The sequence below is a fragment of the Mustela lutreola genome, chromosome 4 (assembly GCF_030435805.1).
Source record: "Mustela lutreola isolate mMusLut2 chromosome 4, mMusLut2.pri, whole genome shotgun sequence".
In the NCBI taxonomy this organism is placed as follows: domain Eukaryota; kingdom Metazoa; phylum Chordata; class Mammalia; order Carnivora; family Mustelidae; genus Mustela; species Mustela lutreola.
The window spans coordinates 130,488,558-130,515,796 of record NC_081293.1 but is presented as its reverse complement, the minus strand read 5'-3'; the positions used below and the strand labels follow the sequence as shown (position 1 = coordinate 130,515,796).

Here is a 27,239-nt window from a genome sequence, read left to right as displayed (position 1 = left end):
ATGTGGGACTCAATCCCAGGACCCTGAGATCATGACTTGAACTGAAGACAGAGGCTTAACCCACTGAGCCACACAGGTGCCCCAGAACACTTTCATATTTATATCACGTTCCTCAAAAAATACCAAGTCTTACTAAGATATTTCTTACAAGATTTATATACATAGAAAGTCATGTTAATATTTTAATATGACTATAAGAATTTATACTTCCAGGGAGCTAGGACAAAAAAAGCCTATTAAATGGAAAAAATTATCATACTTTGTCAAACAAATTATATATTTTTGGATTCTTGCTGTTAGTTAATTGCCTAGTATTCAGATAAGACCGCACATTTAGTACTCAAAATTATAAATATATAAAGTGTGAATTTGAAAATTAAAATCCTTCTACTATATCTGCCCTGTGCTAAGAAATAAAGGCCATTTCAGATCTTTACATAAGTAGACTTAAAAGGTCAAATAAAAATTATTTCTAGGAAAGGAAAGAACCTATTATCAGGTATAAAATCTCAAATGCTAACGACTTATCACTGACATGTTACTTCAGTAGAATACTAATATATTTTGATGTATCAATTACTTAAAAGGAATGATCAAATAACATGCATGTTAGATGGAACAGGAAAAAAAAAACCACACAAGTTCCAAAAGACATTTGCTAATCTTAACATCTTTCTTTTGACTGCTCTACTTAATATGAGTATGCTAGTGAAATAAATAACATGATTTTGAAATCACAATATAATCTGTATCCATTATTTTAGTGATAATAATATGACTATACAGAAAAGTATTTTTATAAAAACCCTCTATATATGAATTGCTAGATGTAAAGAACACCATATTTAATTTAAATTAGTAATCAGTTTAAGAACAAAGAAAAAGAGAATTCCCTATGGCATTTAAGTGAAAAAATTAAAAAACAACCTAACCTTGAAAACTTCAAAATCTCCTTCAGGGCTTCTTTTCCTTTCTTTACCTCCCTGGTTTATCTCCTCCTCCAATAACTTCTTTAGTTCTAGTAGCTTCTTTTCTTTCTCCAAAGCATTTTTCTTCACAATTTCTACCTGTTTTTTTTCTAAAATCAAACTAGTCTGCATTTCAACCACCTGGTTTTCTAATTCTGATATTCTCAAGGTTAATGCTAATACATCTGGGTCCATCTCATTGTCTCTTACTGGATTTAAATTCTGTACATTTGTTCTTTCAAGTTCTGGTGAAACTGCTTGTTCATATTGACAGAGTTTTGCATATTCCTTAACTGCTTCAAGTTGGACTTGACTCACAAGAGCAGCAGCAACATTTTCTTCAAGTATATTCTGTAGGTTTCCAATCTTCCGTTTAAGCATTTCTGTTTCAGATTGGCCTTGTTCTTGCATGTCCTTTATAAGTTTGTAACACTGGGTGAGTTCCAAGTCCTTTGCACTCACAGTGCCCTCAAGCTGTAGCACCTTTGTTTCCAAACTGCTTATGGAACTTCTGCTGTTTTCTTCAAAAGACGTGACATAAGTCTGATTTTCTAGGGATTTAAAGGCATTCTCAGTAAGGTGAACTTCCAGTTCAGGTTTGGTTTTGCTCGGGTCATCTATGTCCATATTAATGCTTTTCACTGGTACACTTTGGATTTTTTCCATATTTTCACGTTCTCTCTTTAAGCTGCGTAATTCTTGTGTTAGCTCGTTCATTTTTAAATTGGTTTCTTCAAGTACATTTTTCGTAAAAGCCATTTCTTCATTAGTGGTTTCTACTTGCTGTTCCAAAGCCAGTTTTTCAGCTATTACCATATCCAACTGATGTTTTATACTATCTGCTTCCTCTGGGAAAGGGTTGGCATCCATTGATGTCTTCTGTTCAATATTTGCCAATTCTTGTTGAAGTTTTTCAATCACGTCATTGAGCTGTTCAATTTCTTCCTCCCTACTTTTCTTCACACGTTCTTGATCACTCATCAAACATTCTATCTGGGTTTCAAGATCCCTTATCAGTTCATTTTTTTCTTCAATAAGCTGTTAATGAAAACAAATAACACATAATAAATATGTATTTGCATTTTGGGAATTTTGTTTTTATTTTAAGGGCAGGATCTCAAAGGGTTGATCTCACACAAATAATACACTTCTCAGACATGTTAGATTAATTTTGATATAAACCAACAGTCCCCATCATATCAAACAAGGACCTTACTTCTAACTTTGTTCAGAAAATTCTGTTCAATATAAAGTGATTTAAACATTAGTAGCTGATTTCCTATAAATAGTCAATACCAATACATTCTAATTGAAAAGAATGAAGTAGTAAAATAAAAATGGTTAACAGATGGTGTTATCTTATTTAATTCATATCAAATAGAATTTTACAGATTTTGTTAGAATGATATAATGAAATCTGAGTCACCAGAGATTCTCTGGAAAACATCAAAAATCCTTGACAGTATTAGGAGGGAATAAAAAATACACATAGCTCGTAAAGCCAGTATGTCTTTTTGTCTTTTTTAAGATTTTATTTATTTATTTGAGAGGGAGAGACGGAGAGAGGGAAAGAGCGAGCACACGTGAGCATGCACATGCACAAGCACGCAAGAACAGGGTGAGGAAGAAGGAGCAGGGCTCAATCCCAGGACAGTGGGATCATGACCTGAGCCGAAGGCATGTGTTTAACCGACTGAGCCAACCAGGTGCCCGAAGCCAATGTACCTTAATAAATAAAATTAATGGGCAAAAGAGGATTAACTTTTATTCAGTTCTTATACTCAACGAGAAGCTGAAAAACAGCATTTGCCCTTCAAAATTCTAGCTTAATTTCATGTAGTAATTTAAAACTAGTGTACCTTATTATCTGTTGTAATTTTAAGTTGATGCTGAAGTTTTGTAATTTGCTCATTTAATTGGTCAATTTCTATTTCTTTTTCTTGCATTATTTGAACAAATTTTCCAAACAACCCATGTTGGTCCTGAGTAGAGATAGCATCAGATTCCTTTATGGCAAATCCCAATTTCTCCATTTCATCCTAGGGACCAAAAACCCCAATCAGCTGGATAGATCATTACATGTAATTTTCTGAATACTCTACCAATTAAGTGTTACAAAAGATGAAGTGCCCAAAATGTACAAATAAAATGAGCAATCATATAGTAATTTTAAGTCAATAATTCTTAAAATATTTTGATAAAAGTTCTAAAAATTTTTTCATTCGTGATGAATTCAAATATCATGCTGGGTTGAAAATAAATTCATGCAAACCCATTTGCAGTGAATGTTCCTCTGTTAAGAATTATTTAGCAGCTAGACTCAGTAAGTGCTTGATACTAAGATAAGACGAAAATTATGAATTATTTATGAACAAAGTTTTTCTTAATTAATTACCTTAAATAATTTGTTTTCTTGTTCAAGTTCTTGAAGGCGGGTAGTAGATTCCTTTTTCTGTATTTCTAATTGCATATGGAGTTGCTGAACTTCTTCATTCTTATTTTCCAGTTCCTCTCTAAACTGCTCTAATTGTTCTTCTAAGTTTGTAATCTTTGATACCAAAATATCAAAAGGGAAGAGAAAAAAAAAATACCCATTTATACAAATGCTTGGGAAAAGAGAATGAAAAGTGCTGAATTAGGTGTATAAAACATATATACTTAAGACATATGAACCATGAGAATAAAGGGGTTTCTCTAAGCCAGTATATATAACTATGTGGTTTCTAGGTATTTCCAAACTGATCACCCTTAAATCACTCCACTTAAAGCAAAGAGAGGAACTTCAGATGAAGGAAGGATTCAAGGGGCCATTTCTTACCAAAAATATTTTCTGACAAAGCAGAAGTAGTCATGGAAGGAAGGGAAAGAGTCCACATTTTAAATCTTATTTCATGTTAAATTTAGTTGCTATCAAAAGGTTCAAGAAAGCTTCAAAATTAAGTCAGTTGTTTTAGCTACCAAATGAGACTAGCTCAAATTAGTCAGTACTAAAACTTAACCTAATGAAAGGTTTGGCTACATGTGCTTTGCTTAAGTAGACCAAAGCAGAGGTAGACTCTAAGACTGTGAATTCCTTATGTCTGAAATACAGAAACTTAAACAGCAAGTTATTAATACCATTTTAGAATAAAATTAAGAGAACTCCTATACGTTGGGACAATAGAAATTTAGCTCTTTTCTGAGCACAGATTCCTGTTAATGTTAAAGCAATTACTCCGAAATGGTTATACAGAGACTGAAACTAATGAGTTTTAAGAGCTGTTACCATTATATTTTAAAAGTTGGGTCTGATTAAGGAATAGTCGTTTGGCTCAATGCTTTGTAGCTACTTTAGCTACTTAATAAATATTTAATGAATGATCAAAATTGCTGTATTAACAGCAACCTAGAATGCAGAAGCAACATTATTCAGTAGTAGCTGGCTCAGAGGGTAGCCTATAAATCATTTATTTCCTTAGAACTTGAAAGGAACCATATGCTGCTTACACCCAGACATGTAATCAGAATCGTATCTTAGCACTAACAAGGCAAAGCCCCTGAACAGAAATAGTATTAATGCTAATAATAGTAGCCATCATTTATAGACAATTTGTTGTTAGGTATTCCATAAGGCGCTTTATAGGTATCATTTTTTAAACTCTGTAACAACCTTATGAGATCTTTACTTGGATTATTCCCACTTTGGAGAAAAGGAGGGAGTCACTGAGAACAAAGTACCTTGTCTTGAGGTCACAAGACTAGTATGTGGTAAGGAGTTTACCTTTGGAGTCTTACATTCTCTCTCTTTTTTTTAGATTTTATTTCAGAGACTGTGAGCAAGCAAGTGGGTCGGAAGGGCACAGGGAGAGGGAGAGGAAGAATCTCCAGGAGTCTGCTGAGTGAGGAACCCCACAATGTGGGACTCCATCCTATGACCCTGAGATCGTGACCGGAGCCTAAATCAAGAGCCAGATGCTTAATGACTGAGCCACCCAGGTGCTCCTAGAGCCTCACATTCTTAACTATCATTTATCCTGCTTATAATAACTAATGTCTGGAACTCATTTTCTGTGCACTGGTATTAAACTCGGTAGACACTCCTTAAACACATTTAATAGTTGCTCATATATAATTATCAGGTTGGTTTGCTGAAAACTATGGTGATTTTATCTTCTTCAAAGTTATCTAATGCAGTAGTATTTATACCTATCCTTATCTTTCACAGCTACTTTTGATGAAAGGTATTACTTTAATATACATGTAGACATTTAAGTTCAAAAATGATGCTCCACCTCAAATGCTATTTGATTTTTGGGGTACCTCTTAATCCTCTTTGCCTACTTCACCCTCTCCCCAAAACCAACCTCCCCTCTGACAACCATCAGTTTGTTCTGTGTACTTAAGAGTCTGTTTTTTCATTTATTTGTTTTGTTTTACTTTCTTGACACAAGAGTTTATGGTCAAATTCTAAATTTGATCTAAAGTCTTGCTATTCAAAATGTGGTCCCTAGAGCAGCACAACTGGCATCACCTGGGAACATGTGAGATGCACAAACTCCAAGGCCCCACGCCAGACCTTCTCAATCTGAATCTTCTTTTTAATAAGATCCCCAGGGGATTCATGTGCACACTAAAGTCTGAGAAACATTGGCCTAAAGTACTAACATTTCTGTTCTAAGAAGCTGAATTTGCATCATCACAAGAGAGACCTCAATTCCCAAAGACAACAACTGTAGGATTCTTTCCTCCTGTTCAGCCAGACTCTAGTTTCAGTCCCAGGCTGTCCTATTACTGAGCCTATAACAACCAAAACCACAAGAATATTACTAGGGTTTTAAAACAGAATGGTGGCTATTTGTTTTAATCCAGTTTACTTCAGCTACTAAATGTTATCTATACTGTTTGGATTATATTAATTTGCAACTATTTGTGTTTTCTTTTAAAACCTTTTTTAATTGCTTTCAAATGTGTATATGCCTTCTTAGTTAGACATTAGATCTTTGAAATCTGCTAGCTTTACAACTGGATAGTGGTAATCAACATGTACTACGGTCTTAATAAATGTTGAGTGATAGTCTTTAATACTTCTTACCAACAAGGCAAAATATTCCCCAATTCTTTAGCAGTACAGCATCACAGGACTCCAGAATCAGAGAAATCTAGGAGGAATGCTTGCTCAACCACCTACTGTGTGACTATGAACAAGTTGTTTAACCTCTCTTAAGACTCAGTTTACTCATCTGTAAAATGGATGTAACACTAGAGTCTATCCTCAGGGAGAATGTAAAGATTAATGACATCAGGCTTTTAAAATACCACTTTATAGCACAGACCTCAACAAAGTTAACTATGATCATTTATTACTGCCATCTATGAGCTAGATTTCATTAGCTCTATAGAGTTAAGACCTACTGAAGGCATCTTTTTCTTAAAGAAATTCTTCCATTTTCCCCACATTATTTCCTTTTTCTTATCATCCTATCTTTAAAGTTTCTTCTCTTTCTATTCATTTGCATTTCTAAACATACGATAAACTTAAAGTTGTGCACAGATTAAGGCTATGAGAATAGTAGAAAAAATAAATGACACATACAGACATCTTCTGTTGATATTCCATCAGATATCTGAAAACATTTGCCTAACGCAGGAAGAATGCTTAAGAAGTTATTTTCATTAAAAGATTTATCTTTTTTTTTAAAAGATTTTATTTATTAATTTGGCAGAGAGAAATTACAAGTAGATGAAGAGGCAGGCAGACAGAGAGAGATAGGGAAGCAGGCTCCCTGCTGAGCAGAGAGCCCGATGCGGGACTCGATCCCAGGACCCTGAGATCATGACCTGAGCTAAAGGCAGCGCCTTAACCCACTGAGCCACCCAGGTGCCCAAAAGATTTATCTTTTAATTCTATGTTCCTCCTCTCTTTCAGTCTTTAGTCACAGATGAGTGGGTTCTGACAGAGTACTTGTCACTGTTATTAAAAACTAGGTAGACTAGGATGAACTATCATTTTAACCCTTTACTCACTCAACACACCTGGCTCTGTCCTATCTATAAAACACTGCGAGTTGGTTGACAGAATCCGGCTGACCGGCCTCCTTGTAGTTCTGAACAGCTATGATTCTGAGTAAAATGTAGACTGCTATCAAATACTGACCTCAAAATATTAAGTGTCAGTAATGTTATATTAAGTTCAGAAGATAATTAAAATATAAAGTTAGTAAAGTTAATTAATCAACTATCTCAACTATTCATACAACTATCATTGTTTCAGGGTTCAGTTTTGAAAGTCTATCTTTTTAGAGAGCAGACAATTTCTCTATTACTGTAAGGCACTTTAAATGTTCTTTTCAAAACACATAAAAGTGGTTACAGATAAGCAAGTGTTGCCTGCATGTTTCAGAAAAACCAAAAAAGCAAAATAATCAAGAACCTTTTAGATAAACATTAGTCAGTGTAATATGATAGTGAGAAAATAAACCTTCTCATGGAGATGATCATTTCTATTCATCACTTAGAGGGCTTTATTCTGAGCCAGATTTTAATTGATGTCTAAATCATTCTTATATTTTACAAGGGACTTATTAACATTCATTTACTCTTTAAGTTCAATAGATATTTGTTAAAATATATTAAATATCCTGAGAAAATTATGTGGAAATAAAAATGTAATTTAAAACACCTTAAGTATTTTAAATGATATGATATAGCTAGATAATGCAAAGTACAATATGTTTTAGAAAAGCTAATAGTAGACCAAGATTTAAATAAGTTTAATTTAAATTGAAATTAGAAATTATTACTGTATTAAAAGTGGATTTTCTTTTTGTTTGAGAAGGGGGCAGTAGAAAAACATAGGAAAACTTTATATAATTACTGTATTGTTAAACTTTTGTTTTAAGAACATGTTTAGTATATTGTAAAATAGCACAATAATAACCTCCCAGGGCAACGTAACTTAAAAAACAAAACAAAAAACCAAAAAACCAAAAAACCAAACCCTAAAGCAAACTAGCAATACTTCAAAGCCCATGGTAAGTAAGAAAAAGTTTTGTACTAACACAACTCTCTCTACACTCTCTTCACTCAGTTCATATTTACCTTCTTTTTGTCTTTAAAACTTCTTCCCGTGTCAAGGCCTTTATATTTGTCCCCTCTACCTATAACACTCTTCCTCATACCAACGTATTTGTTCAAATCTTTATTGTCTTCAAGGTCAACTTAAGCAATGAGCTAAGAAATCATCTAAACTTTGGTTTCAGATTATAAACTCCATTCTATACAAATGATATTCTTGAATAACTTATTTAAAATTATTTAAAAATATTTCAAACCACATTTTGTCATTAAAGGTAAACCACTTACCTCTTTTTCCTTTCGGTCTATGGCATCTCGCTCAGCCTGCAACTGTACTTCTAGGGACAATTCTGCTTTAGCTTCTATAGCTCCACACAGTTTTTGGTCCTCTACCTTTAAATATATAAGAATTTTTTCAAAACTTCAGACATTAAATCATGATTCATTTTAATTAGAGAAGTAGCACTTTCATTTCTCCAATTAGCAGTTGATTACATGAGTGAATAATCAAAGTTATAGATATGCAGGTTTGAATGCATTTTTATATAAACAGGAATGTCTGACATTCTTAAAATTCATTCCTCAGGTAAAATGGAGGCTATCCCCTGAACTGCTCCCTTCCTAATCCTGCTCTTCTTTCATTCTTGCTTTCTGCAATATAATGGGAATAGATTTCATTCCTTAGTCTGGGATGAAGCATCAGCCTCAACTGGTGTCCACAGCTTTTTCACTTGGCTATTATTTTACAATTACAACCTTACTGACTGTTAAAAGGATCATTAATTCTTCTGGTTTAGCTAATCTTCCTTTCTCAGGACTAAGGTATGCAAGTAACATCTGGAAATAGGAATAAACAGATATAGTTATGATGTCACTAAAGACATAAGGGTATATTTATATTTTGTAATAATATCAATAAAAAGTCAGTAGTAATTTTTATTTAAAGGAACTGATGTTCATGTAACTAAGAGTAACTGGCATTAAAATACTTGATACAATTAACCTAAAGAAAATGGCACACCTTTTGTAAAGTGTCTGCACTAACGAGTAAGGCTTGCTCCAGTTCCCTTACTCTGAATTCCAATTTCTCAATTTCTTCGTTCCGTTCTTGGATATCCCTCTGAAGCTGTTCTTTAGACAGCAAAAGCTCACTGCACTTGTCTGTTTTTTCTTTCAAATGATTTGTTAACTGTTCAACCTGGAAATGTAATGAGCAAAAACTGTTAATTAAAAAAAATTTCAACAAGCTAATAACCTATCCTCATTTCAAAAAGTATTTTCAGACATTATGCTAATTTTATTTTTGATAAGGATAGCAATGATCATCTCCAACTATGGTGACATTTTCTGAGTTGACAAAACAAAACAGTACTAACAAAACAGAAATAATACTGTTCTCATCAACCCTTTACAAAAAGTTCTTTCTCTTATGACAAAGATTTTCTCCAGCTAGGAGGAGAAAAAAATTACATTTTTAAATAAAGTATAAATAAAGTATAAGCTCTAGTGGTTCAACCACACTAAAACCTAATAAAAATGACAAGTTTACAGAGTACTGACTTATATTCTTATGTGAGATAAGATAACCTTAATAGAAAAAATAAGCAGAGAAGCTTATTTAATTGGGTAATACTGGAAGATAAATTTCAATGCAAACAGTTTTTAGAGTTTCAAGATTCTTTCACACTGAAGACATTTTTAATTTTCTGATTTTGAAGACTTATATATAATAGAAAGAATTTCCTTTAAGTTCTTCACAATACACATCTTATTTAACACATAATATACAAATTATTGTAAGGCAGACAACATCAGTAAAGTTCTTACCTCTCTAGTTTGATGTTCATTGATAGGCTGGAAACGAGGTATAACCTTAAGTTGCTGTTCTAGTTTCTGTATTTCCTGTTGGAATACATCTCTCTCATGTTCCCTATCAATGGCTTGCTCCTGAAGTTTAAATAACAATAACAGTAACAGATGAAACAACATATATTGAAGTTATTATTTCTGCTACTTCCCTTTAGTTACACACATAGCTTTATTTGAAGACAAACTGATGACCATAGATTAGGCCAAACCAAAAGGTTTAAAAAGATACCATCTTTTCTATGGTACGTAGCCTATTTGAACTCTTTGATGAAACTTTATGCATTTCAATATTATTTGAAGAACATTAAAAAATTGAATGTTAAATATAGACTAATATAAAAATATTGTTCCAAAAATGAGTTTATTTTTCTGGAACAAAAGAGTAATTCCAGGGACGCCTGGGTGGCTCAGTTGGTTAAGCGGCTGCCTTTAGCTCAGCAGGGAGCCTGCTTCTCCCTCTGCCTCTACCTGCCTCTCTGTCTGCCTATGCTCACTCTCTCTGACAAATAAATGAATAAAATCTTAAAAAAAAAAGAGAGTAATTCCATTGTTATTCAGTCATTTAAAAAAAAAAAAGCAGAGCAGATTATTTAGTAAATAACGTTCTTTTATCCTAACCTAGATTTCATATCTAAAGTTATAAAATGTGTCAGAATCTGATTCCCTGGTCTATAAAGAGAATATCAGGCCTTAAATGAAATCTCAAAGAAGAAAACCCATGTGAAATTAGAAGACTTAATATCATTTTGGAAGACAATAATGACAGCATAACAACTTCCAATCCCCTGTTTCCCAAAGCACACTGTTATTATGTATATCTTTTTTGGGTCAAACAGTATTGGCCAGTTAGCCTTACTCAGGATCTTCAACCTGTTTTTGCAGTTGGTTAAAGGAAAGACTAGGATAAGCTTCTTAACACTAAATTTGGAAAAGGCTTAACTGGTAGGGTTTATTCATAATCTGCTTGCACTGCTTTTAACTGTGATAGGTGAACTATTTGTAATAGTACTTTTCAGTTAATTGGTAGAAAACACATACATATGAAATGCTAGAGTTCAAGAGTCTCTTCATAATTTAAAAGTCATAACTTAGAGTTACAGCAAGTAAGCATTATACTGAGAAAATCAATATTCAAGTTGAGAATACTTACATCTAAAAATTTTCTCATTTTTTCTAATTGCTTTTCCAGTGCTTGATTTTGCTGTCGTAAATCCATAAGCTCAGCATTTTTTTCTTGTTCCAGCTCTATAAACCTACTGACTTGTTCCTCAACATCTATTTCTAGAGCTTTCACTTGTTTTTGAAGGTCGTCACGTACTTTTTCAGCTTGGCACTGTACTTCTAGTTTTTCCTTCATTAGTTTTTCTGTCTCCTGTAGTAATTCTGTTTATAAATATAAAAATATTCTAAGTTAAATCATAACTAATAATAATGAAATCACTGATAACTATGCACAGATTTTACCTTATGAAACAAGAGGTCTGAGTTTTATTTCAAACTCATGGAAAAAAGGAAAATGTTCCTGTGAAAATATCAAATTATCACATTCCTATATAAGTAAGCAAGCTAATACCAAAACTTATAATTAACAAAAAGAATGATCCTATCACTAAAAACAATACTTGTGAAAATGCCATAGCAAATAACTGAAAAAAAATAAGTAAATCCACTTGCACTATAAGGAAAAGAACAAAGTCTAATTAAATTTAAGCACAGAAATAACTCACCTCAGGCAAAAATCAAACCAATAAAGTCACTTCTATATGCATACACAATACACATGAAGATCAAATACTGTACATTTTTAACCAAGGCAAGTAAGAGTTATAGAAAAAAAAATACAACTACAATCAGAATTTCCTGTTAGTCTTTTTCCTTATTAGATCCATATTCCTGAGTTAGTCTTGCATGCTCATACATAAATGTATCAAGAAAAAACTGACAAGTATGAGAGGCGGTATGGTGTACTGCCTAAGAGCAGAGACTGTGGATTCAAATCCTAGCTCTGCCACTTATCTCCTATGTGAAACGTAGTATGATGTCCTCCAATTTCCTTATACATAAACTGGGGGTAGTAATAGTACTGATCTCTAACAGTTATTATGGATCAAATGAGTTAATATACATAAAGAATAGTGCCTAGAGTATGGTAAGCACTATATAAGTGTTAGCTATTATTATTAATATTAATAATATAATTATTAAGTATAAATAGCAAAGAAAAACAATTCTCTAATGAAAAAATAAAGGAACATAACCCGAGAGTCTTTACACTACTCAGTCTGCCAACAATGTACTCAGGACTAGGAATCTATAGAAAATAGCTTTTCTTTTAAAACAATACTGATGTAGACGTTAATATAAAACTAAGTGAACCAGAAAGTCTCTTTACTTTACTAAATCTCATTGATCCTATTGTTACCATCATCTTATATTTCCTGATTTAGAAAGAGCACTTTAAAGTTATAGGCTCCAAGAGTTTAATGTATTTGTTTCTGAAAAATTGAAATGGTCTTAAGCTCTGTGGAAAAACAGATATAAGATGATGATCATTATGAATCTCAGTTGTTAATTTCAAATGTAAATATGTATTTTATTGCAAGTAAAGTTTTTTGTTAAAGAGAAAAGCTGTAAGTATGAAACACAGCAGTAAAATCAGAGGTACGTTAGTTGGAAAAGTAGAGGTATGTGATTGAAAATCCAAGGGTCACCCAATTTTTGGAGTTGTAAGTTTACCACCCAAAGACTGGCCATGCCACTGTATAAACACACCTGCTCCAGGTGCTGCATCGACTGCAGCATCTACTAGTCCTATAAGAATAGAAAGAAAACACACACATACAGAACAAAGATATAATTTACATGTCTATTTCCTAAAATAAGATAATACGTATACACAAAAGAATCAGAAGTAAAAGTTAAAACCACTAGTAACACTTGATGTCTCAGTATTTCTTAAATGTTTTACATGTATGATCTATATACTTCGCATATTAAAAAATTCCAACTCTAAACCTGTGTTAAACAAATTTGAGCACCAGAAACAACTGCACGAAATTACAAAAATGTCTGCTGTACATATTTCTAAATTGGTAAAATTCAACTAGTGAAACTACACATTTATAATTCTAACTACATGTGTACTATGAAAGTGAGAGGATATGATAAAAAGGATTTCAAGTTCCACTGTCATAATGGCTCACATTCTTTTCTGCCAAACAAACATATCACATCTGATTTCTCATTTAAGAAAAGATTAAAGGTTATTTATAAGTTGTACATTTTGAACTCCTACACAGGTTAAACCTGATGTCTGCCTGCTTCTGATAGTCACTGACCTTTTTCAATCTATTCTCCTGCAGGCCAAAATCCACCTGCTTGCCCGAAGTACTCTTAGTTATTTATTCCAAGTACACATTTTTCCTGCCTTTCTGCTATTAAAAGTACTTAATCATACATGGTTTGAAAAATATCCTTCTTCATTATATGCAGCTTTCTTTAAAGGTAGAAGTTCAAGGATAAAGGATTATCTTTTCCAGTTAAAATCAGCCAAAGGAAAAACAAAACAAAACACCCCTGACTCTACATGGTTGGCTTATAAAACATTTACCGAAAAGGTAGATTTTCTTTTAATTTTTCAATCCTCATATAAAATACAGGAATAAAGACAATGAAAGGGGAAAAGAACCACCTTGAACTTTTAAGGAGTGTTTCATATACAAAGTCTAAAAATACATACGCTGTTCCACAGGGCCTGCTTCTGCTTTCATAGCTTCTTTCTGTCTCGACAGTAATTCTCTTTCTTCTTGGATCTGCTGTTGCTCTGCTTCCAATTCTTGTAATCTATTACCTGCACATAACAATTCCTGCTCAAGACGATCTATTATATCAGTTTTTTCCTGAATTTGCCTTTCAAAAAGAGTTTTTTCATCTGCATAGCCATCAATGACACCTGTAAGATAAAATTAACAGGGAATGAGATTATAACATTTCAAATCTTACCATTCGGTGTTATGTAAGTAACAGGTATACTGTTAGTGAAACTTCATTCCAACATATTAAATGTTCTGAATGAATCTGCTGCTGATAGCAGTAGCAATTACGATACGTTCAATGCAACCTTTTGGTTGTTAACCTTTGTGCCTAAATATGAAGTTCCTTTGAACTTTTTATTTTGCTATGCTAATGCATTACATCATGTAGGTGTAACTCATTTTATTACACAGATATAAAGAGACAGGTTCCTGGAAAGCAATATAAATCAGATGCTTGTGAATCAAACCTCATTTTTTTTTTTTTTTTTTTTAAAGATTTTATTTGTTTATTTGACAGACAGAGATCACAAGTAGGCAGAGAGGCAGGCAGAGAGAGAGAGAGGAGGAAGCAGACTCCCTGCTGAGCAGAGAGCCCGATGTGGGACTCGATCCCAGGACCCTGAGATCACGACCCGAGCCGAAGGCAGCGGCTTAACCCACTGAGCCACCCAGGCGCCCTCAAACCTCATTTTAAATATACTAGAGAAAGTTGATATTTTAAGTGGTTCTAGCAGGCCAACACCCAACAACAGTATGGCAGAATATAAACAGCATGAGATTTAGAGGCATAAAGCCTGGCATCACCATTTAATGGTGGCTTTGAACAATTTATTAACATTTCTTAGCTTCGGTCTTTTCATCCCTAAATTACTTCGTTAAATTTGCTTTAGGGATTTCATCAAGATCAAAAGCTTTTGCACAGCAAAGGAAACAGTTAACAAAATCAAAAGACAACTGACCGAATGGGAGAAGATATTTGCAAACGACATATCAGATAAAGGACTAGTGTCCAGAATCTATAAAGAACTTAGCAAACTCAACACCCAAAGAACAAATAATCCAATCGAGAAATGGGCAGAGGACATGAACAGACATTTCTGCAAAGAAGACATCCAGATGGCGAACAGACACATGAAAAAGTGCTCCATATCACTCGGCATCAGGGAAATACAAATCAAAACCACAATGAGATATCACCTCACACCAGTCAGAATGGCTAAAATCAACAAGTCAGGAAATGACAGATGCTGGCGAGGATGCGGAGAAAGGGGAACCCTCCTACACTGTTGGTGGGAATGCAAGCTGGTGCAGCCACTCTGGAAAACAGCATGGAGGTTCCTCAAAATGTTGAAAATAGAACTGCCCTATGACCCAGCAATTGCACTATTGGGTATTTACCCTAAAGATACAAATGTAGTGATCCAAAGGGGCACGTGCACCCGAATGTTTATAGCAGCAATGTCCACAATAGCCAAACTATGGAAAGAACCTAGATGTCCATCAACAGATGAATGGATCAAGAAGATGTGGTATATATACACAATGGAATACTATGCAGCCATCAAAAGAAATGAAATCTTGCCATTTGCAACAACATGGATGGAACTAGAGCGTATCATGCTTAGCGAAATAAGTCAAGCAGAGAAAGACAACTATCATATGAGCTCCCTGATATGAGGAAGTGGTGATACAACATGGAGGCTTAAGTGGGTAGAAGAAGAATAAATGAAACAAGATGGGATTGGGAGGGAGACAAACCATAAGTGACTCTTAATCTCACAAAACAAACTGAGGGTTGCCGGGGGGAGGGGGTTTGGGAGAAGGGGGTGGGATTATGGACATTGGGGAGGGTATGTGATTTGGTGAGTGTTGTGAAGTGTGTAAACCTGGTGATTCACAGACCTGTACCCCTGGGGATAAAAATATATGTTTATAAAAAATAAAAAATTAAAAAAAAAATTTGCTTTAGGATTGTGGGATTATGGTAACAAATGACCATTATAAGTTTTTATATTTTCCAAAAATTTCAATGCTTTCTGTAATTCTATTAAATTCTTTCTTTCTTTCTTCTTCCTTTTTTTTTTTTTTTTTTTAAAGATTTATTTATTTGACAGAGAGAGAGAGCACACTAGGCATAGGGAGAGGGAGAAGCAGAGTCCTCACTGAGCAGAGAGCCCATAAGGGGCTGCATCCCAGGACCTTGGGATCATGACCGGAGCTGAAGGCAGGCACTTAACCAACTGAGCCACACAGGCGCCTCTCTATTAAATACTTTCTAATAATTAAAAGCATATACGGTTCTTAAAATAACCTGGAGAAACTCCGAAGACAAGTTACAACTACATTTCAGTGGTCACTCTTTAATTAGAGTAGACTGGTAATGTCCAGATCTGTTTTGCATCAAAAAACTCTTTTTTAAACTTGAAAGTTTTCCTCCCTCGGTTGCCAACGGCAAGTTGCTTACCCTCAGCCTTACTGAGCTCCACAGCCAGCTGTTCTCTGGCCCTGGACTCCTCATGAAGGCGCTCTCGCAGTTCTTCTTGGCACTTAAGAGACTCGGTCACTTCTTGTTTCTGTCGAAATGACTCCCGCATCAACTCTGTCTGTGTAACTTTGGCATGTTCAAGCTAAACAAGGAGGGAAAGCATACATGAAGGAAGACAACTAAGTGTTGGGAAGGCCAATGTCATTCCCCACTAAAGGTTTAAAAAAAAAAAAAGGATTTTTAAATAAAAATAAAGACATACTGTTGAACTGCTGAACTATGGCCATATAATATTTCTAGTGCATACTAACATTAATAGGAAGAAAAAGTCAGTACACAAGTAGATTAGCTACATACAACTTTACACAAGAGATGTATTTTAATTTGGTGTAAAAAAATGTTTCTTTTGGAAATAAACCACTTCATATCAGTAGATCTGTATTTTATCACATAAAGAGAAACATAAAGTTAATGACACACAGGCTCTTTTTGTATTTTCTGAAGAATTTTCTCTAATCATATTGTATGAAAAACTTAGTATCTCTTATATTGAACACTTGTTGATTGTGGACTCTTGCTATACACTATGGGGAATTAATATATGCTTAATATAACAGGATCAATTAACAAAAATCATAGTGGTACAACAAAATGAAATTATTATAACCCATGTTTTAACTAAAAAGCTTTATATTTCTGTCCATCTATGAAACATCTACAGGGCTCCACATGAATATTCATTTTCAAAACATTAGAATACAGAGGCATTATCCAGAATTACTCATAAATACATCTTCCTTAATACATGTTGTTATTGGCATGGCTATGTTCTTATACAATTTTATTTTATTTTTTTTAAAGAATTCATTTATTTGACAGAGAAAGATCACAAGTAGGCAGAGAGGCAGGCAGAGAGAGAGAGAGGTGGAAGCAGGCTCTCTGCTGAGCAGAGAGCCTGATGTGGGACTCGATCCCAGAACCCTGAGATCATGACCTGAGCTGAAGGCAGTGACTTAACCCACTGAGCCACCCAGGTGCCCCGTTCTTATACAATTTTAAAAAGATGAGAGTCAAGTACAGGTCAAAGCTCTCAAGAAAGAGTGATCACTGTTACCAGCTCCATGAAAGTACACAAAAGCACTGTTTCTGCCTTAGCTTTCTGAAATTCTGACTGCCAGCACTGGCTTATCTGTTTTTATTTTTATTTTAAAAGAGAGAAGACACAAGCAAGCATGGGGTGGGGGAAGGAAGAGAGAATCTTTTTTTTTTTTTTTTTAAGATTTTATTTATTTATTTGACAGAGAAATCACAAGTAGGCAGAGAGGCAGGCAGAGAGAGAGGAGGAAACAGGTTTCCCGCTAAGCAGAGTCCGATGCGGGGCTCGATCCCAGGCTCATGGCCTGAGCCGAAGGCAGAGGCTTTAACCCCCTGAGCCATTCAGGCGCCCCAAGTATTAAAAATAGGCTCACCAAGTAAGAATTTGTAAAATTACAAGGTACCTAGTATATTAGAAAGATATTACCATGTTTTATGTTTAAAATATGAACCACTGTACCAAAATGCAGTGGTTTCTAATTTATAGTCAAATATATTATAAAATTATGATATTTAAGTGTATTTTAAAGACTTCTGCTCTTCATATCTGAGTAGTATTTACCTTAGCAAACAGATTTTAGAACTACTAACTAAAGATTTTTATGGTCACTCTATGTCAATTTCCAAAATATCTAGTATGTGATTATTCTTGTTTTATTTAATAGGATGTATTAAATATCATTTACAACTATTATTTGGGGATAAGATGAATACACATTTATGACTTGTAATGGATAATGAGCATACTTTTAAATTACAAAATATTTCCTAAAATATCTGTACATTGTTACCTCAACAAAGATAAAACTTTATATTTTCACTTTGACTGGCAAAACAGTATTTTCCTTTAAATGCAGATAACTAATATATATTGATTTTTTTACCTATTAAAAAAACCATAACCATAAAGACCCAATTTATATATAACTACTCTCCTGAATTTATAGTCACAGCCTATATTTTTAAAGCATATCAATTGCTTCTACATATGTAGATATGTAACTTTTTTCTGTACATTATAAATTGGTTGCTTGATAAATACTTGAAATCTCAAAAAAAGAGTTCGAAGTTCTCACTAAATGGACAGGAGTGTTGTTTGTTTTTTCTCCTTTTTCAAATTTACTGTACAAACACAACAAGGCCATTTAGCATTTAAAACAAAATGTTTGATTTTTGCTTCTAATGTTCTACTTCTTGGTAAGATCTAAGGCAACCTTAAAGTGCATTTAAACATTTACCATAAAACCACAAGAAATAACTTCAGTTTTACAAAACAAAACTAAAAAGTTAGAAGAATCAAATACAGTAAAGCTAGTGAAACAAATTTCATTTAATATAGCAAATGGCACTCCTACTTTGCTGGAATAAGAGATTCCCTTCAAATGTCCATCTAAATATATATTAAAATGTCATATTCAGCCTTTCTGAATAAGTTAAATTCATTACATTAAAAGTAAGTATAAAGCATCAATAAATATTCTGTCACTTTAATATAAAAGTTTCAGGAGAGGTAACAAAACTCTTCTGAAAATCATCTGGCCTATTAAATATTAGCTAGTGTATTACAATAAAAGCCATGAAAGTCATAAAAAGTGCTGAATAATTTGTAGTTATATTGAATAGCTTGTAGTGAATCATTCACAACATACATGTTAAACAAGCCTTAAATACTAACTATGCTAAATACTCTTTTTTTCATGCTAAATACTCTTAATAATGTTTGTAAAATACATTTCACATAAAGAAAACAGTATCTTCTCACTGGACTAGTAGGCATATTAAAGATTAAGTTCCTTATAAGTTAACAAGAAAATTAAAATCAGAATCCATATTTTCTTTTTCCCTGTCTAGAACTACAGCCAATATACCATATGATTGTAAACATTTCCTAACTGGCTCAATGGACTTAGCTGTTTTAAGTATCACAATGCTCATTCCCTCAAATATAATCTTTCCACTTTTTACTCGGGATTGCCATCATCAACATATAAAAGCAAGATTCTTAAGGACAAGCAGGATCTTTTTAAACAGCTTGCCTGCCATGGAAAACTGTAATACTATCTCACTCTGCTTTCTGGAATCAAAAACATAGCCAAGTTGGGGCTCTCAGACCAAATTTAGCTCTTCAATATATCAGGATAAATGAGTATTAACACATGAAACAGTAACAAAACTAGATTCTACCCCATTTACCTCTAAGGACATTTAAAGTTTCTTTCTCATTATACAGGTCTTTTTTAAACTAAATGCATAAAAAACTGAAAGTAAAGTATAAGAAATCAAATTTTTTATACTTACTGAATAAGGAGGGGTAGGCAGTGAAATTTTAGAAATAAGCTTTAATATGTGCCCATTTCTTTTATGAATAAAATGAAAAATAGAAGTATTAATAATGACAGAGTTATTTTCATCCAAATGTTCACAGAGAGGAAAAGGATGTGGTAAAGGCACACGAGATTCAACCTCATAAATGTCTTCATCTTGTTCTTCCAACCATGAGCCATTGAGTTTGACAGTTGCCAAATAAGTACGGTAAGAATCCATGCTAGTAGATGCAGCTGCCAAATTTCTTCACTTGCTTTAACAGTTTTCCACTACATTAAAAAGTTCTTTTGAGTTTATCAAGATACACCATAGAATTATGAAAATTTCTTTTTAGTACTATCAAATAAGCATTAATTCATATAAATGAACAAAAGAAAAAATGCACAAATCTATTTTAAAAACCTATATTTCCACCAGTACTCATCAAAAAAAAAAAAAAAAAAGGAACAAAACAAAGACAACAAAAAAGCAGAAAAACACCTTTTTACCTAGAATAATGAAATCTTTAAAGAATGGAAGAATGAAAATATAAATATCTAATTAGCCAAGCCATAAAACTGCTTTCGGTATCAAATATATCTGTGGAAATAAATAAGCTTTCCAAAAAGAATCTGGCAGGGAAAGTCAAGTTTGAAATCTCCATAGCAGCAGTCTTGAGAAACGTAGTTGCAACATTATTTCCCTTGTTCTTGCTGCTTCACTCAATTCAAAAGTAAAAGCTCTTCTGAACTGAGCTATTCAAACAGCCTAGCAGGCTGAGCCAAAGGATTCTAGTCAGTGTTCCCTGAGGAAAAGGTCAGAACAGAGGGTGTGGTTTCTTGTCTTTACCTATAGGTACTGACAGGTGGAATGTGAATTAATACGCCCACAAAAAAGCTTGCCTAACAGGATCCAAGTTCCACGTCAGAGCTTTGAAAAGGGTAGACAAGTTTATAATGTTTCTAAGATAAGCTAGTATTTTTCCATCCTATTAAATAATTGTTTTAATGTGAAAACGTGAAATCAACTAGGTTTGAGTCCACATTACCAAATAGTTCTTAAAGTATATCTAATCATAATTATTTCTGGAAGACTTAGTATTTCCTTTTGATATTTCCTTAAATAATACTCATCTTTTGAGCAGTCATTAGAACTAAATACAGATAGTTCAGTTATAACCTTTTTCCACATTGATTTGTTTTCAGAGTGAATGTTAAGGAGAAAAAAAATCCCACTCTTTTAAAAAGCTGCATTATATAGAATATGTTTGGAACTTATACCACTTAAAGTATCCTAGGGACTCTGACTAAAACTACAAAGTGCAAGTTGCCAATAATTGTCTTCTGGTAGCTCCAGAAATGTTGGCAACAATGAATAAACTAGACACTCAGAATTTTAAAAGATGAACAACTTACTTTTTAACATCAGAAGATCTTTAATAGTGAGAGCTGTTTCAAATAAATGAAAGAGCTTTCATTGTAGTGCCTTTTTTCTGTCCAGTAACTAAATATCCTAAACCCATAAAACTAAAACCTTTTATCTATTATGGAAAAACCCATACTAAAGCCAGTGGGTGATTATCAACAAAAATACATTTTATAGCCACTTTCACTACACAAAATCGTTTAAAGGAGTCAACACTCAAAGCCTTCATAGCAGGCTAATAATTAGGGAAGAGAAAATGAGATTTTCAACAGAAATCCCAGAATCTACAGGTAGATGCCTTGGGTAGGGATGGAGCAGGGGACAGCTGCCTATTAAAATTCTCGATCAGGCAATGACAAATTCCTGTTTATTATGCTTATGTGAGCCCACCAGTTAGTGTGTGAATAAGTCTGAATATCTGTACAAAATGGAGGCCTAACCCTACACTGGTTCAGCTAAATATTTTTTTCTGGATCTTTACCAGATACAAAATCATCTATATCCTAGCCAATCGGCTTTATGAAATGAGAGGATCCATGCTAACCATATCATGTAGTTCTCAAAATACTCTTTCCTGGTTCCTTCTGGAAATTACAGTTTATTTGGATAATCCAGTATCCAATTTCTCTTATTTGAAGAAAAAAAGATTCAGAGAATAAGAAGTATCTCTTTATAAATAGAAACATTCAGGTCAAGGTAAGAATTAACTACTTCTTTGTAGTAGAAAAAAACCCAGGGAGGAGAAAAAGACTCAAAAAAGTAGTAGATTAAGATGATTTAGAATTGAGGCAAACAGCTCTCTTAAAAGCATATTAACTGATGGTATATTATATTAATTCGTGTTCAAAAAGGTGGCCCTTAATTAAAATAATCCAAATTATAATTTTTCCCCATTTTTGAAAGCATTTAAAACTCATTTCCATCCATGTAAAGCCAAAACCTCTAAGAGTAGGGTATATTCCCTTCTAACTAGGAACATATAAGTCAAGGTTAAAGAAACTAACCACAACAAAACAAAACAAAACAAAAAAAACAACAAAACCCAGTTAAAATTAGGGAGGGGAAGAAGGACTCAGAATAGCAATAAAGGTGATTTAAGATAGGGACAAATAGCTCCCTTAGTAAGAGTATATTAATTGATGGTATATTAATTGACGTTCAGACAGATTACTCTGCATTAGAATAATTCAAATTGTATTCTATTTTTTTTTTTAATTTTAGAAAGCACATAAAACTTTTTATAATCAAAAGCAGTTAAAGCAGGGCACCTGAGTGGCTCAGTGGGTTAAAGCCTCTGCTTTCAGCTCAGGTCGTGATCCTAGAGTCCTGGGATCGAGCCCCACATCGGGCTCTCTGTTCCTCAGAGAGCCTGCTTTTTCCTCTCTCTCTCTCCCTGCCTGCTTCTCTTGCCTACTTGTAATCTCTGTCAAATAAATAAATAAATAAAATCTTTAAAAAAAAAAAAGGGCAGTTAAAGCAAAATGACTTCAATTTTTAAGAAGATACCCTTTTAATTATTCAGACTAAGTCATTATTCCCACGTTCCAGATAATCAGGATTTTAGTGCACATATGTAGACTATTAATTTGGGGTATAGAGCTATGTTTCCCAAACTAAATAGTTTTACTTTAATCTTTAATCGTATAGCATCAAGATACTTAACCTTTCCCCCCCATAAATATTTCTCTCAAACTGTAAAACACTTCTCTTTTGGATATTGTTCCTCTCTTTTGGATATTGATATGTTCACTTGTTTCTGTAAATTACTTAAATATAGAGGGGCTGAATACTGGATGCAGTACTCTGACAGAGCCCTGACAGAACCCTGACCTAATAATATATATTATTATATATAATAAGCACAATGGGGGAAATCCTAATGGAAAAATACCTTTCAACATTTGGATTACAGTTACGCTTAAAACTTAACAATGACAAAATCTTAACTTAAATTACTGTTTCATCCTCAGGAAAAGTCTCCCTTTATAAGAAAATATGGAAACACACAGCTTAGGTTTCATTATTCTCAAAAATGACAAACTCATTAAGAGTTGTCTATAACAATCATTATTTTGTGGGAATAAGTTCCCCATTAATTTCTTCCAAGGCCTAAAGGTATCTCTTGATAGTACCTGTGAATTCTGGAAAACTTTAGTTACTGAAAGACTACTCCCATGGAACAGACTGAATTCTTTTTCTAATTCAGGAATCAAGAATCTGAAACCATACTCTCAAAGATAGCTTTTCTGCAGAATCACAAAGAGACTACTGAATACAGATCACGTTAAAGAGGTTACCTTTCTAAGGGCTTGCAGGGAGTCTCTAAGCACTTTTCCTTATATCATAAGGAAAGTTCTCCCAACCAAGAGGAAACTGCAATAGGCTGAATATAAGCCTGATTTGTATGGTAGCCTATCTGGGCAAATGATAAATAAAATTCATCATAATAAGTGTATTATTACATGGTTTGGGACACACTTTAGGGCAAATCACTTGTCAAATCAAATACATTAAGTAAAATACTTCTTTAATAGATATAATCATATCAGCCTATAAGATAGATAACCTGGTACACGGTAAAGAAAACGCTCACTAGTTCTTTTATTGAAGCAGGATGTATCTGTAGAACTTAAAAGCAAACTAAAACAAAGTACTTAAAACAAAGTACAAGTCCTAATCATACATCCTCTACTAAAATCACAAAACATATAAATCTACATTAAAAAAGAAAAACCTTGAAAATTTCACAATATTTACTTAGACTATGAAGACCTCAATGAAACTCCTCCTCCATCCCAAACATAAGCCCACAATAACCCACAATAATCTCTTTCTCCAATCTTAAACAAGGGAAGGTCTTTCTGATCCAAATGCCACACCTTCTACCTTGTTCTGGATTCCATCCTAACCCACTCCAGGGGCCTGGCCTCCAGAAAGCCCATCCATTTTGACCCACAATCTTCAGCTTCCCCACTGTTACTCCATGTACTCTATTCCAGCCTTTAAAAAAAAAAAAAAAAAAAAAAAGAACACCTTCCTGTTCTCAAGCTAGCATTCTGTTTTCTTCACAGCTAGTAGGCATACAACTGCTGTCTCTAGTTCTCCAACTCTCTGAATTTTGAATTCTCCTTTACCAATTCTATGACACTATTCTCATCAAAATCACGGATGGCATTCACATTAAAATATCCAATGGACACTAATCCTCAGCAGCTACGATTTTCCATAGTAACTGACAATTTTTGGAAAATCACTCCTTATCTGGTTTTCCTGGCACTATTCTCTTGATTTTCCTCTTTCATTCTCATTATCCTCTGTAGACGTACCTATCTTTCTTCTCTTTGAAATGTGAGCATTCTACCCACACAAAAAATAGCTCTGTATACACTCTAAAGATAATGGCTTCAATGTCTTAAAGGAATAACAACTTCCAATATAGTTCTACCAAAACTCTACATTCTAGTGAATATTTTTACTTGAGGTTGCCTCTATGCATTTCAAACTCATATTGTCTATAACTTAACTCCTCACTCACTTCTTTTTCATCCCCTATCTCAATAAACAAAATACACCAACAACTCACTCAACCAAGGATTTATGCTTGGTTTCCTTCAATCTTCCTAATCCCCTGTATCTGATGAGTCATACCAATTTCTATCAAATTCAGCTTCCTCAAAGTTTTAAAATCACTTCCCTTGTGATGTCTATCATTTTTTATCAGGAATATTCTAAGTGTCTCTTGTTTCCCTAAATTCAGTCTCTCTCCTCACAATCTTCCTGCCCATCCACTTATCACAGTGCTGCCAAAGGAATCTAAAGCACAAAGTTGGTATTATTTTCTCATCAAAAATATTTCAATGACTCTCCACACTTTATAGCATAAAGTTAAAACTCCTTAGCTTAGCTTACATGGGACTTTGACATGTGACCACTGGTTATTCCTCTACTCTCACTGTCTATCAGCTTCCCACCTTCCATCTTTGATGTGTATAACATGAAACTATCCCCTGTCCTCATACACATCATGCTGGTTTACACTCATGTGCTATGCCTTTTGCCACAAATTTTCTCCTTGACCTACCTACCTAGTGTCTACTTGGCTTTTAAGTCTTTACTTCCTTTCCTCTCATTTTTCTCTTGAATTACAATTTCATCCCCATTACTTCATCAAACTGCTCTTATAAGGTTACCAGGAACACCCCAGACTTCAAAATCTATTCCTTAGCCTGTGGATAACATGAGCAATCAGTAGTAATTGATAAAGTGATGCACTCATTTGCAAAGGGCAGAAAAAGTAGCAAAGAGCAGACTCTGAAGCCACACTGCCTGGGTATGAATTCTAATTCCACTACATAACTTGTGTATCTGGGCAAGTAATTTCTCTAACTGGTTTTGGTGCTTCTGCCCTAGACTCCCCCACCCCCTTAGTTTATTTTTGACAGGGTGGTCAAAAATGATCCTTTTGAAAAATATAAGTTAGATCAGTTACTCAAAAATAATGATCCTAAGCTGGAAATAATCTGTATGTCTTCTAAATAGATAAACTGTGGTATATCCATACAATAAAATAATTCTCAGCTATAAAAAGGAACCACATTTTAATGTATGCAACAACACTGACGAATCTTACATGAACTTTAGGACAATGAAGCCAGATCCCAAAGACTATATAATGTGTCATTTCACTTACAACAGTCTGGTAAAAACTGAATTATAAGGATGGAGGATGGAAAGCAACCAGTGGTTGCCAACGGCAGAAGGTAGAAGAAGGGCTGACTACAAAAGACAGCAGCAGGGTATCTTGGGGGATGGAACAATTTTATGTCATGTTTGTAGTGGTAGATACACAATCTATGCATCTGTCACAACCAAAAGATCTACCCATACAAAGAGTGAAACTTACTATTTGTGAATTTTTAGAAAATGGGCAAACTCAAAATGGAATAAAAACTGTAACAAATGATAGTAACTGTATTAAAAGTGAATAACAAAATCACACTGAAGAAGTGAGAGAGAAGAGTTAACCTAACATACTCTGAAAAACAGTACTGTTGACTGTATAAGGATAAAGACAAAAAGTACTACACATTAATACTATACTCTAATAAATCTGTTCTTCACAGGGATATAGGCTTGCAACTGTGAAGTCATTTTATGGGTATATATGGCTAAACAAGTAAAAATATGCAGATAATGAGAGCCTGATTTCTCACTGATGGAGAACAAAGTTACAAAGGAAAGGGGTGAAGGGTAGAATGAATGCTGTGGTATTGGATCAGAATTAGATGGAACATATGAACTGATATTTTTACAATAAATACTCAGAGATACACAAATAAATACTATATGTATTTATATATACCCCATACAGTTTCAAACTACTAAGAGGACCTACAAGTCATTACACTTTAGTAACAATGATCTTGGTTTCCAAATATAATTATCTAGTAAGAAGACCCTAATTTCCTCAGAAGAGTGGTAGATTCTAGGACCGGGACAGGAATAACATAAGATGGGTCTGGAGCCTCTAAGAGTACAAATGCTCAAAAAAGTAAGCACTTCCAAAAAGGCACAAGAACCTCCTGAAAAAGTTCTCAACACCAATGCTGAACAAAACAAATTACTGTAGTATTGGATTATAACCCATTGAAAAAAAAATAAATAGCTACAAGTCTGTATGGATCCTAATTATAAAAGTGAGTGAAGAAATAGCACTTTTAGAATAATTATAATAGATGGAAGATGAGGAAAATAGAAAATCATCATCACAATACCATGGTAATAATCGTATGGGCAAGATCTACCAATGAATGATAAAATTAGTGGGTGAAAGTTTAAGGAGAAACAAGATATTTGCATAATCTCAAAGTACCTCCTTCAAGATATTTATTAATTATAATGGGAAAAATAGTAGTATTACAGTGGAGAAATACAGCAGATACCTCAAGAAATCAAGATTAAATACCAGTAATAAGATACATGGACATCATGTGCCCTCTGATGATACACTGAGAAGGGCACATCGCTTTTGTGGTATTCTTATCAAAAATGCATAAGCTTTGTGTAATCATGAAAAAATACCAGACAAACATGAATGGTGGGACATTCTATAAAATAAGTAGCCAGTCCTTTTCAAGTGACAAAGACAGACTCAGGTACTAACTGAAGAAGAGGTAAGAGCTAACAAAGACATGACAACCAAATGCAATGTGGGACCATGGAAGA

The 27,239-nt window shown here is 33.8% G+C and overlaps 1 protein-coding gene across 10 annotated transcripts in view; it reads right to left on the bottom strand.

Annotated features, from left to right (window-relative positions):
• Positions 1-27,239, bottom strand: part of AKAP9 (A-kinase anchoring protein 9) — a 197,080-nt gene that overhangs the window by 35,520 nt on the left and 134,321 nt on the right. For 6 of the 10 annotated variants that reach the window (XM_059171077.1, XM_059171078.1, XM_059171082.1 and 3 more), the window contains 10 exons: positions 16,170-16,332; positions 13,630-13,842; positions 12,663-12,701; positions 11,041-11,273; positions 9,849-9,968; positions 9,043-9,219; positions 8,310-8,414; positions 3,364-3,516; positions 2,828-3,007; positions 933-2,006 (listed from right to left, as the gene is read on the bottom strand). In XM_059171077.1, coding sequence (XP_059027060.1) covers positions 933-2,006; positions 2,828-3,007; positions 3,364-3,516; positions 8,310-8,414; positions 9,043-9,219; positions 9,849-9,968; positions 11,041-11,273; positions 12,663-12,701; positions 13,630-13,842; positions 16,170-16,332 — 2,457 coding nt within the window. Of the gene's footprint in view, positions 1-932; positions 2,007-2,827; positions 3,008-3,363; positions 3,517-8,309; positions 8,415-9,042; positions 9,220-9,848; positions 9,969-11,040; positions 11,274-12,662; positions 12,702-13,629; positions 13,843-16,169; positions 16,333-19,583; positions 19,845-27,239 lie in introns of those variants that run through there. The other 4 variants (XM_059171080.1, XM_059171083.1, XM_059171087.1 and 1 more) reach the window with 3 other exon arrangements.